This window comes from Lactuca sativa, chromosome 9, assembly GCF_002870075.4.
Source record: "Lactuca sativa cultivar Salinas chromosome 9, Lsat_Salinas_v11, whole genome shotgun sequence".
NCBI lineage: Eukaryota > Viridiplantae > Streptophyta > Magnoliopsida > Asterales > Asteraceae > Lactuca > Lactuca sativa.
In genome coordinates, this window is record NC_056631.2 from 63,648,295 (window position 1) to 63,660,427 (window position 12,133).

General features: G+C 33.0%; 1 protein-coding gene across 1 annotated transcript; it reads right to left on the bottom strand.

The window, feature by feature from the left end:
* Nucleotides 1–4,101: 4,101 nt before the first annotated feature.
* Nucleotides 4,102–10,727, bottom strand: LOC111921278 (uncharacterized). Its single transcript, XM_023916880.3, has 9 exons — nt 10,716–10,727; nt 10,560–10,622; nt 6,419–7,528; nt 6,176–6,325; nt 5,991–6,059; nt 5,570–5,764; nt 5,391–5,489; nt 4,662–5,309; nt 4,102–4,445 (listed from the first exon to the last, which is right to left on the bottom strand). Exons 1-9 carry the CDS (start codon nt 10,725–10,727, stop codon nt 4,176–4,178), a joined length of 2,616 nt encoding a protein of 871 aa, XP_023772648.3. The 3' UTR covers nt 4,102–4,175.
* Between the last annotated feature and the right edge of the window lie 1,406 nt (nt 10,728–12,133).

Sequence of the window (12,133 nt, forward strand, 5' to 3'; positions counted from 1 at the left end):
AACCCAAGATAATGGAAGGGAAGGTTTCTGTCTATACAAGACAACTCTCTTGCTAAATCCCCAACCTCGCGACGACTAACCCCTACTCCCATACTTATGCTCTTAGAAAAGTTTATACTTTATAATTATACCATAAGAGACATGGAAACATCTAAGAAATCTCATTAGGTTTTTGGCATTTTCCGTTGACCTTTTCCGAGAAACAAAGTATCATCTGTAAACTGGAAGATCGAGAGTTTTGGACCATTATTAGGCAAATCTATCCCTTTATAAAACCCTTTTTCCATTGCTTCAAACAACGCCACTTTTAATCCTTCCATAACAATGATAAATAGAAACGGCGAAAGGGGGTCTCCCTGCCGAATCCTATTTTGAAGCTTGAATTGTTTTGTTGCTGCCCCGTTAACCAATACCGATACTCTTGGCGACGAGATAATAGCTAACATCCAATTTCTCTGTAACATATCGATGTTGAGGTATTTACAATTTTAACCCTATGTATGAATAAATATTGCATTTTAGTCCCTAGGTATAAGAAAGAGTGCAAATGGATCATTGTGGCATTTTGGGGATTTTGAGCTAAGGAAAGTACGATGGGCATACATTGTGTACGTTGAGTGTACTAGGGCGGACTCTAGTACGATGGGCGTACACCGTGTACGTGGGGCGTTGGGAGGTTCAAACCCTAATTTTTAGGGTTTGATCCATATTAAGCATCATTATAGCCTCATTTATCATTCTCTCATCAACCCCCATCTGAGAATTCAACCCTCTAGCAAAACCTAAGTGAGAATAGTATTTTGATCTTATTTGTGTGCCTTTTTGGTGCTCTTGAAGAAGGAGAAGTTGGTGCAAGGACCTTGAAGCTTTAAAGAAACTTAGATATAGTATTTCCGACTTACTAGAAACCTCCTAGAAGTAAAAATTTCATAACTTGATCACTCTATCTTGTAGATCTAGCCATTTCTTCATTTAGGGCATTTTTGGTCCTAAATATGGTGATTCTTGAGCATGGCATGCTCTTAACCCAATAAGTTGTCCTTTCAAACCTTATGAGGGGTCTTGAGCCATACAAATGTGCTCTTGATGCTTAGTTTTACTCCATGTATGCTATATAAGGTCTTAAGGCATTAAGATGTTGAGATTTTGTATATTAAACACTTAATGGACATGCAAAGTCATAAAGTTGGAAACTTTATGACTCTTGATGGTATTTTAGCCTTGGACCTGCAATTGGATGTGTTAAGTTGAAGAAATAAGCACTTAATAGGTTAAGAAGGGGATTGTAGCATATGTTGGGCGTACCAAAGGGTACGCTGTGTGTACGTTGATCTGGCCCCGACGCCTCAGACAACTAGTACGCCCCACGTACCTCCAGAGTACGCCCCACATACGAAGCTTGAGTCTACTCGGCTGAGTTGACTTGGTTGTGTTGACTAGGTTGACTCGTTGATTTTGACCAGTTTTGACCACGGGTATTTTGGGGGAGATGTTATTAATTTAGAATGGAAATGTTTTGAAATTTTGGATTTGGGTTGAGCCGGTATTTGGGAGCAGAGTATCGATCAACTATTCGTCAGATTGTGACATGAGTTTTCCTCAATGTACTTATGGGTCGAAGGCACCAAGGCCGGCTCATTGGATTGATATCCTGGTTTACCGTATGTTCTATGTTGTAGTGATCTGTTAGATCTGTATCATGGTATATAGGATGTTGCTATGATATAGTGTTTGGTTAGATCTGTATGACTACCTGTATATGCTAGCTATTGATTGTTATGGTATATGTGGATATGTGATGGAGTACCGGGTTGAGGCGGTCCTGCTTTGTGTTGAAGGCCAAGATACCCAGGGCGGTCTAGATAGACTAAAGGCCTGCGAGGCGGACCAGTTAGGTTGAAGGCCCGGAGAGCAATCCATATAGGTTGAAGGCCCAGTGAGGCAGTTCGGTCATGTTAAAGGCTCTGTATGCATGTTGTTGTTTGCTATGTTTATGTGGTGGTACTTTGGGGGAACTCACTAAGAGTTGGCTTACAGTTTTAGTTTTGTTTCAGGTATTTCAGAGGATCGTGGCAAGGCGAAGACATGATCGTACACATCCTTGGTTTCATGTTTTTGATCTTGGGAGACTATGTTTTTAGATAATGTTTTGGAAACAATGGTTTTGTAAACACTTCTTTTTAGTAAATGGGTTGTTTTGAAAAGTTTAATCTTGATATGATTTTTGAGACGTTACATTCTCCATAACTCTCCAAAGCCTATCTGAACCATCATGTCATCCAAAAATTTACAATTGAGATTATCAAAGGCTCTCTCAAAATCGAGCTTGAATATCATCATTTTTTTTCTTCCTTTTTTTTAGCCCACCTTTCCACTTCATTTACCATCAGAGGTCCTTCCATAATGTTTCTGCCTTTACAAAGGCAGTTTGTTCTTTGCTAATAATCACGGGCAAAACCTTTTTATGTCTCTTGGCTAAGGTTTTTGAAATCACCTTACTCACACATCCTATAAGGTTTATGGGCATGTAATCTGAAAGGTTTGAGAATCATATTTTCAACTATTCAAACGACACTCTCTTTATCTTAACCTACATCATGTTTCATATTTTTACCAAAAATGGACCCAAACGTTTCCATTTTTTGTGCCGCACCACCATGCACCATGGACAAGGAACTCACATTGGTATGTGCTTGGGTCGGAGTTTCAAATATTAATTAAATTGGTACCCCGCAAAGGTTTTCTACTTTTTGGAGCCGCATTACGGATATGCTTCACAATGAAATGGGTCGTGAACCCTATCGAACACACCACCAACTCAACTCAAAGTGGAAGGATTTATACCAAAAGGGGTCGAAGTTCAACGGCATCCATAGCCTCTTAAATCAACATTTGAATGAATGATGGTAAATCTAATATTTTAGAGGCGGCCAACGAGCAATACAAATTGGAAAATAACAGGAGGGACTTTATCCATGAAGCAACTTGAATGTTCTTTAAACTTATATTTTTAGTGATGTTTTTTAAGTAATTCTTAGTAATGTTTGTCGTTTATTAATATGTAATATTTATATATTTATTACTATGTAATGTTGTTTTTATTAATGAATCATGTTATATTTATTTTTATGTTTATTTAGTAAGTAAAATGTTTAAATTAAAAATTATTATTTGTATTAAAAAATAAATAAGTAGGTGAAAGTGAAAGAGTAGTATAACATAGGTTGAAAGAACAAGTGAAAGATCTAGTGAGAAATAAAGTGGCTCTGACATGGTACATAATGGAATATTGGAGAGTATAGAGTATATTACATAACCAAAGTGAATGAAGTAGACATCTAGGTGCCTTATTTTTTTTTGCCTTAAATGGTATAAATAGGAACTCTTAGATGTCATTATTTACGTGCTTTCAATTTAATTATCAATCTATTTTTGTAGAATTATCTTTGTAACTTCTCTGAGTACAATCATTTGGTGCCTTTATTCACTTCAATCACCGTGTGTTCTTTATAATTCAATCTAATTCTGTAGTTTGGTAAGTGATCTGGTATCTACAGTGTTCATCAATGATTTTGGAACAGAAAATGATATCGAAATGCTGTGGAGATGTTTTACAATGATTTTTTTTCATTGATGGCTAGTGTTTTTGGTTTAATAATAATCTTGGAGGAAAACATTTTGTTCCTCATCTTTCATCTAGTTGAAGAGGATAAACATGTTGCATGAATCTGGAAGGGGCACAAGACAATGTATTTGTCAAATCATTCAAAATTAATTTTTTGATATCTAAATCTAAAGATATCTGGAAAAAAAATTACTTCTTCCTTTAAAATCGTCATTCTGTTTTTGATGAATATGAGTTTCATCTTGTTTGGATTTTGGGTTTCATCTGATTGGAGTTGTAAATCTTGGTCAGAAACTTCAAAATTTTGATATAGATAACACTTTCCAACACCACACGAAAGCCAATTTCCGACATATATGATCATTAATCAAAGAGCTCTATCTATTGATTTATGTGCAAGATCAAACATTATACTTTCCAACAAAATCTGATGTACTGAAAGATGTAAAAAAAAAAAAAAAAAAAAAAAAAAACTATACCACGTTAATTTAACCATATTTACAAAACCTAGAAACTGTCATGTAGCATTACATAACTCAAAATCAGGAATCTACCTATAAAAAATTAATAAAAAACAAAGAAAACTATTATACTGCTGCACATATCTAATGTTGCTTAAAAAGAATATAAGAGCTGCACCGACAGCGGTTACCATCTTCCACAATTGTGGGTACCGCCTTCTGTCTCCAACTGTGAGTGTCGCAGCCAATGGGTTTTCAGTCTCATTTGCCTCTTTTGGCGTCACAATCTTTTCATCATGCACTCTGTTGTCACCAACTGTTCTCTTTCTTTCCTTTCTTCTTAAACGTTTTTCTCTCACCTACACAAACTCAAATCGGTTACATTTTCCCAATAAAATAATTTTACATGTTTTTGAGTCCGGGGACATTGTCATTTATCACCCCATGTTAACTGTGGGGTACTGTGTTTTAACTTTTTATATGTTTGTGTGGTCAATGTGTACATGTATGAACCAAAACCTTTTCTACAACGCAAAAGAAAAATACAATGAAAAAAATACATTTAAAAGTTATACCTTCTGTCTCTGCTCGGCTTCCTTTTGAGCTCGCAACTCAGCCCGTTTTTGGGCATTTTCAGCATTTCGTGTCTTCCTCTCGATTGACTCGTTCATTTTTCTCTTTTCCTCCGATTGCACTTGCTCTTTTAAATTGAATTCGATCTCTTTTTTACTAAGTTCATCTTCCTTCTTATCAACCTCCACCATAGTTTTTTCCATTTCTTCGTCCTCCGTTATCTCACTCAAACAAATGAACTTTGAATCTCTTACTACAAATTTAACTGGTTTTGTGGTTTTCATTATACGATTACTCTTTCTAGCCACTTTCCAGATAGTTTGGTTCTCAGGGGTTGGAGTCGTCTTTTTCCTTTGTTCTACTTTTGAAACCAATGAAACGGATTCGGTTTCACTTGAGATAGAAACTGAATTCGTAGCAATTCTTTCGCATATATTGCTCACACACGAAACTGTCTTTTTTCCTTGTTCAACTTTTGAAACTACTGAAGTGGATTCCAATTTACTTGAGATAGGAACTGCTTTCACAGCAATTCTTTCATTCATATGACTCTCAGGTGAAGTTTCAACAAGTGTCCTTGGTGTGGTCCTACTAATATTGTCTTTCCTAAATTCTTCATTTGAGTTCGATTCTTCCATTATTTTTTCCACCTAAAGTAATTAAAAAACATGTTAGCCACAAACCACATACTAAATATGAAATTAGAATATCGAGAAGATAAGATAACGAACCTGATTAACACACGGTTGATGAAGTGCAACTTTATCTCCACCAGATGCAAAAGTCCTTGCTGCAGTCGCATCTTCTCTGTACATATAGAAAAGTTTTTTCTGCAGATTCAATCAATAGAAAATTATAATTATTATTATTATGTTTCATTTTGTGTAAGATGCAAAAATTTACAACATACCTTGTCATATAAACGTTTCTTCAAACTATATAAATGTGTATAAGCTTGTTGGCAGACTTTTTCTGCAGCTTGGAATCGAGCTCGTAGTTCTTTTCCCTTTTGGTATTCTTCATCATATATTTTTCCTATTACTAAGGCAGCCACTTCAGCTTTTAAAACATTATCTTTTAAAGAGTCAACTTCCTCCTTTATATTCTGCATTGAATAAAAAATGGATCAACTTTTAGGAAATCTAACAGCCCTTTTAAGCCGTTAGGGAAGCATTATTGTCAATCAAATAAAATTCAAGTTACACAATAATGAGATCCGGCAATAAGTTATCTAGCTATAACAAAATTTGATGACCACTGTAGCTCTAGAAGAAAGAAATAAAAATGTAGATTATGTAGTATATAAATAAAGTAGTGATTGATATACGTACATTCAGGAGCTCCTTTATTTTCTTTTTCTGGTTTTGAATCTCTATCATTTGCTCCACTTTATGCATATGCTTCAAGAACAAAAACAAACCATGAGTTAGAATATAAAGCAATGCATGATAGAAAATTGGCCATATTGTATTTTGGGTAGAAAAAAGGAATGTAATCAATAATCATAGCATCATACCCAGTTATCTATATCTTCAGCCTTGGTGACTTGTTTCATCAAAAGTAGAATAGATTCTAAATCTGACCGCTTTGATTTACGTAACTTCTTTGCAGCTGTTACCTCCAAGTACGCATTTTTGAGTACCTCGTAATGGGCTTTCAATATTGCCTATTCAAGAAGAAGAAATCAAAGTACTTATATGAGTATATAATATTAAACTTTATAATAAAACATGGTATCAAAGACTTACAAAACTCTTACCCTATTCTCTTGAATTTCAGCCCCGATTGCATATCTGCACATTATCTTCTCATCAAGTTGCAACTGAGCATTTTTAATCTGTTCCTTGAGCTCTTCATCATCAAATCTTGGAACCCTGTTATATGGTTGAACCACATCATTCATGCAGTGAGTCGCCTTGTCAGCACTTTTGTTTTGTATATCATCAAGAATTCTGTCTGGAGTGTTAATGTTGACTCCACGTATGGGTTCAGCCTCAGCCTCCCTGCTCAAGACTTCCAACACAAGATTTAGGTTATTGGGATCTTTCTCATGAACACCGAATGAGCCAAACTGAAACTTTATTTCAGGGCACTCAAATGTATTTGGGAAGATTAATTTGGGTTTCTTTACTTCAAATTCATTTTGTTTATCATCAAAAGCATCAACACGCTGATGCTCTGTAACTCGAGGAACCCCATGTTTTTCTAATAACATCTCCCCATTCTTGTTTTCTGACTTCACAGGCTGTTGAGTATTTGTTTGAGTTTTATCAACACTCACTTCTACCAACTCTGAAATTATAGTCTCATCTCTAATTTGAACATCGATAGCTTCTGTCTCAACTTGTTCAGTCTCTTTGGCCATTTGTGTTGCATAATCTGGGCTCAAAGTATTGATTACATTAGTAGTAGACAGCAAAAACCGAGAGGCTGTGTTTTGGGATTTTGAGTCCTCCAATGGTTGAGAAGTCTCGGTTGTAATCAAACTCCAGTCTGTGTTGGTTATTTTCCTAGACTCAAGATCAACTGTTTCCACTACTACATTTTCTGACTCATTTACCTTCTCTACTTCAAGATGATTCCCATTTGTTTCTCTTTTAATATTCACTTCTTCGTTGACACCTTTCACCTGACAATCCTTTGCAGTTGCAGACTCAAGATCAATGGAATCAGTCTCCAATCCAGAGACTTCGTTTCTAAAACCCTTATCAACGATCACCTCAACATGTCCAACGAGAATATCAGAATCACCAGAAAGAAATTTACCATTCTCAGTTCCAACCTCATATACACCGGCCATTATGAAACAGTCACACAGTTTGTTTCCAGAAAAAGAATAAGCAGCAATAAAATAAAGATCGTCGAATACCTACAATCAAATATCAGAGGGGTTAATTACGACTTACGATTCAAATAATTCGTATAAGATGAGGAATGAACGGTGATCACAAGCGTAAAAATAGGAACGAAGAGTTGGATGAAGAACACGCGGGAGAGGAGTCTCTATGTTTTCTTATAATTTTCTCGGTATTTTGTTTTTGGAAAGCAACAATGTATATCCTTAATATATTTATTTAACTTTTTTGTAATTTAAAGTTTTGAATTTATATTATCCGTATTTATAATTTATAATTTATATTCTTCAACGACCCTTTTTAATTCATCCATATAATTCTGAAGTTAACTAACTATTATGCCCTGAGTTAAAAATAGGGAAAATGACTTAAAAGTCCAACGAAGTTTCAAAACCATTCAAAAAACTCCAATAATGTTTTTTCTGTTCAAAAAAACCAAACAAACTTAAACTTTTGTCTAAAAAGTCCAACAAAGTTCCAAACCGTTCAGAAAATTCCAATTTTGTTTTGTTTAAGTTCGTTAGGGTTTTTTTTTTGAACAGTCAAAACATGATTGGGGTTTCTAAACGTTTTGGAACCTTTGTTGGTCTAACAAGTCATTTTTCCGATACGGTAATAAATCACGTCATATGTTTCTCTTATTTGACTTTCAAGAAAGTGTAACTTAGTTGGGCTTTTTAGACAAAATGTTAAGTTTGTTGGGTTTTTTTGAACAGACAAAACATGATTGAGATTTTTTGAATGGTTTGGAAACTTCGTTGGGCTTTTAAGTCATTTTCCCTTATTTATATATATATATATATATATATATATATATATATATATATATATATATATATATATATATATATATTAAAGAGAGAGAAACCCAATGACTTGTTTCCAAACACGCCACACGCCTCCATCTTCTCCTTCGGCGCAACAATCATCCTTTAGGATTACAACAATCTTCAGCATAACATAAGATAAATATAAATATTACAAGTTATTTAATTTTGTAATCAATCCACCATCCATTTTACTACATAAGATAAAATAAAGATTGCTTTTTCTAACTTGTTGCAATCTTTCGGCGCTACATCGAAGTGAATGTTGGCAACACCTGATCAAAAGCCAAGAGAAAAAGACTTCATGAGGATCCTAATTAAGCAGCAGGGGCAAAAGGGTCTTTAAACTGAATACTTCATGCCATCATGAGGGAAACCAATAAATAATCTTGATACTCCATGGCTCCACCAACCACAACCAGTTTGAAACTAATGGGGAATCACAGCTGGGAAAAAAAAAAAAAACAGCCAAAACCAATATGCAAATTTCAGCAAGTGGATACTCTGCATCTGATCAACTGTTCCAACTATAAAGTTCTACAATCAAATATAAATTCCTTCCGTAATAACTAAGGCCATCTCCAATGGGAGTTCAATGGGAGGTTTAATGGGGAGTTTAATCTCATTAAACCCAAAATCCTCATCATCGTAGAAAAATGACTAGGATTCAATGGAATGGGGAGTTCAATCCCCATTGAACTCTATATTCTCTCTCCTCTCTCTCAAACACACACACACACACACACATATATATATATATATATATATATATATATATATATATATATATATATAATTTTTTATTTTTTATTTTAAATTAATGTTAATTTTAATTGTAGTTTTTAATTTTTAATTTCATGTTAATTAATTTTTTTTAAATAACAATAAATAAAAAGAAAATGATAAATGATGTGACAATCCATTAAATTGTATAGAGTTTAATGGAGTGTAGAGTTTAATGAGTAAAGTTGTATAATGAGTGGAATGTATATGTGTCAATCTATTGAACTCATATGAGTTCAATGCATTGGAGATGGTCTAACTAACATGTAACTGAGTCGACCATACTTTGACATAAACAAACCCAGCAATATTATGCTGTAACCGTAAACCTACCAAACCTGTAGGTTATGGCTTTAATTTTACACACACAAAAAGAATTGAAACCACACAAACACCCAACCGCAGCCCAATGGGACACAAAATAATTACAAAAATGAAAAGAAAAGGGATCTGTATTGCTCAAAATTCCCATATGAAGCCAACCAAAAAGATTTTGATGACGAAGAAACATAATTATGATGATTTATGGACCGAAGCTCCAGAAAATACGAATGAACAAAATAAAAAAAATAAAAAGATATAAATTGTCTATACTGTGAATTTTACCCAGCTCCAAAAGAAAGAAACCTGGATGCCATAATAATAAATAAATAAATAAATAAAGCGTGAACAAATTTCCGGAAAGTATTCAAATGCGTTTTTTTTATTTAAATGGGGGCATAATTGTCCCTTATCCATAAAATTATGTGGACGAATAAAAAAAAGGTTATGGAAGAATCATCACCTTTTTATAAATATCTATTTTTTATTATTTTGTTTTAATTTTAGAGAAAATGACAAAAATAGCCATTTACACTAATTATATTACAAAAATAGCCAAAAAAACCGAAGTTGCAAAAATAACCATGAATTTCGCAGATGAAATAGTCCCATCTGTGAAATGGGCTTTCCATTTGCGAATGTACAATAGCTGCTTGTACATTCGCAGGTGGTTTATTTTATTTATTTATTTTTTTCTCTATATATATTGAAATTGTAGGGTAAAATCGCAGATGGAATAGCCCCATCTGCGATTTACTCTGATTCCATCTGTGAAATTGCGGTTAATTTTTTAATTTTTTTTTCTTTTTTTTTAAGTTTAACTATGAAATCAATTGGTTTGACTACGAAATAATGTTGCCGAACAAGAAGTTAAAGTTATGAATAAGCGTGTGGTAGATAAAACTAAAAAGAAAAAAAAATTCAAATCAAAAAAATGAAAAAAAAAAAAAAAGCATGTTTACGGGCATTATGTTGATATTGGTGATGTACGTTTAGATATAACTGAGCTACAAACCAATTGATTTCATAGTTAAACTTTTATATATATATATATATATATATATATATATATATATATATATATATATATATATATATATATATATAAAATAACCGCAATTTCACAGATGGAATCAGAGTAAATCGCAGATGGGGCTATTCCATCTGCGATTTTACCCTATAATTTCAATATATATAGAGAAAAAAAATAAAAATAAAAAAATAAACCATCTGCGAATGTACAAGCAGCTAAAGCACAGTTGTGCTTTACCTGCTTGTACATTCGCAGATGGAAAGCTCATTTCACAGATGAGACTATTCAATCTGCGAAATTCATGATTATTTTTGCAACTTCGATTTTTTTTGTCTATTTTGTAATGTAATTAATGTAAATGGCTATTTTTATCGTTTTTTTTTAATTTTATGATCATCCTCCATTTTTATTTTATTTTTATCATGTTTATCTCAAATATTAGAGATATTATACAGGAGATCTTTCGGATGCCATCCTATATTTTTGTCTCTTTCTTTTTAATGGAGATCAATATGGGAAAATATCTTTGTTAACCGTTACCATTATCCAATTTTCATACAACGTTTATTAATCTTATTTAATAAATAAATAAATATTGTATAATATAATAAGAATAGTAACATTATTTGTCCCTAAAGCATCGTCTTTCCCTTTACTAGACCAGAAGACATATGTGTCATTTTAACTTCATTTCATTTCACCTCTCTTTACTCTTCAAAATCTAAGAAACAGTCAACTTTCATTTCATCTTTTATTTTTCCATTACCAAATTCATAGTAAAGATTTATATAGACGTTGCAAGTAAACGAGCAACAAACTGTGCCGCAATTATAAGTTTTAATATATATTTTTTATTTTTAAATATATTTTATATCAATATTATACATTTTTTTGTCTAGAATTAAAAACCATATATATATATATATATATATATATATATATATATATATATATATATATATATAATTTAATTAAATATTATAAAAAAATTAAAAATAGCATTTTCTAGCCATGGTCGATCACAATCAAATTAGAAGAGAGCTAGAGTGTAGGAGGCTACCCTGCGCGGGAAAACTCTTACTTAAACCCCACTCAGGATGTGTTGTTCCCTAAAGTGGTGATAGTCCACATCATCAAACTGCAAACATCGGTTCAAATGCACGTTATGGTCTTACTATGATATGTATCTTTCTGGTTTTTGTAACCTATTATATACAAGAAAAAAGATAAAACTATTGCATATGTAAGTTTTTTTTCCAAGAAATGGTAAGAGAATTAATCAAATCATCGATATAACCATAGATTTCTCAGGCCCTACCTGTAAAATCAACAATATAGGTTGTGTAATTGCCACAGTGAGATGTGGAATCCACTTATTGAACTCTGAAATTGATTGACTCTGATCATATACTATGTAAGTCACTTTTCATTTTAATACATACATTTTCACAACTTTCTATCTATAAAAATAGAAGAAAAATGACAACAATCTACCCCGGACATTAAGTTTATTCGTCTTTTATAAGTTTCTTCTATTTATGTAGCCTTTTTTATGTTATTTGGTTAAATTTGGAGTGGCAATATAATGAGCTTATGATATTTCTTGGTAATTTCCAATCGTTGCACTACAAGAATAGCTATCAATGGCGACGACA

Bases quoted from the DNA above. Each gene is read 5' to 3' on its own strand.
- LOC111921278 (XM_023916880.3), bottom strand. The intron at 5,490-5,569 runs GTATGTTGTAAA...TTGAATCTGCAG, and splicing joins AGAAACGTTTATATGACAAG to AAAAAACTTTTCTATATGTA. The intron at 4,446-4,661 runs GTATAACTTTTA...GAGTTTGTGTAG, and splicing joins AAGCCGAGCAGAGACAGAAG to GTGAGAGAAAAACGTTTAAG.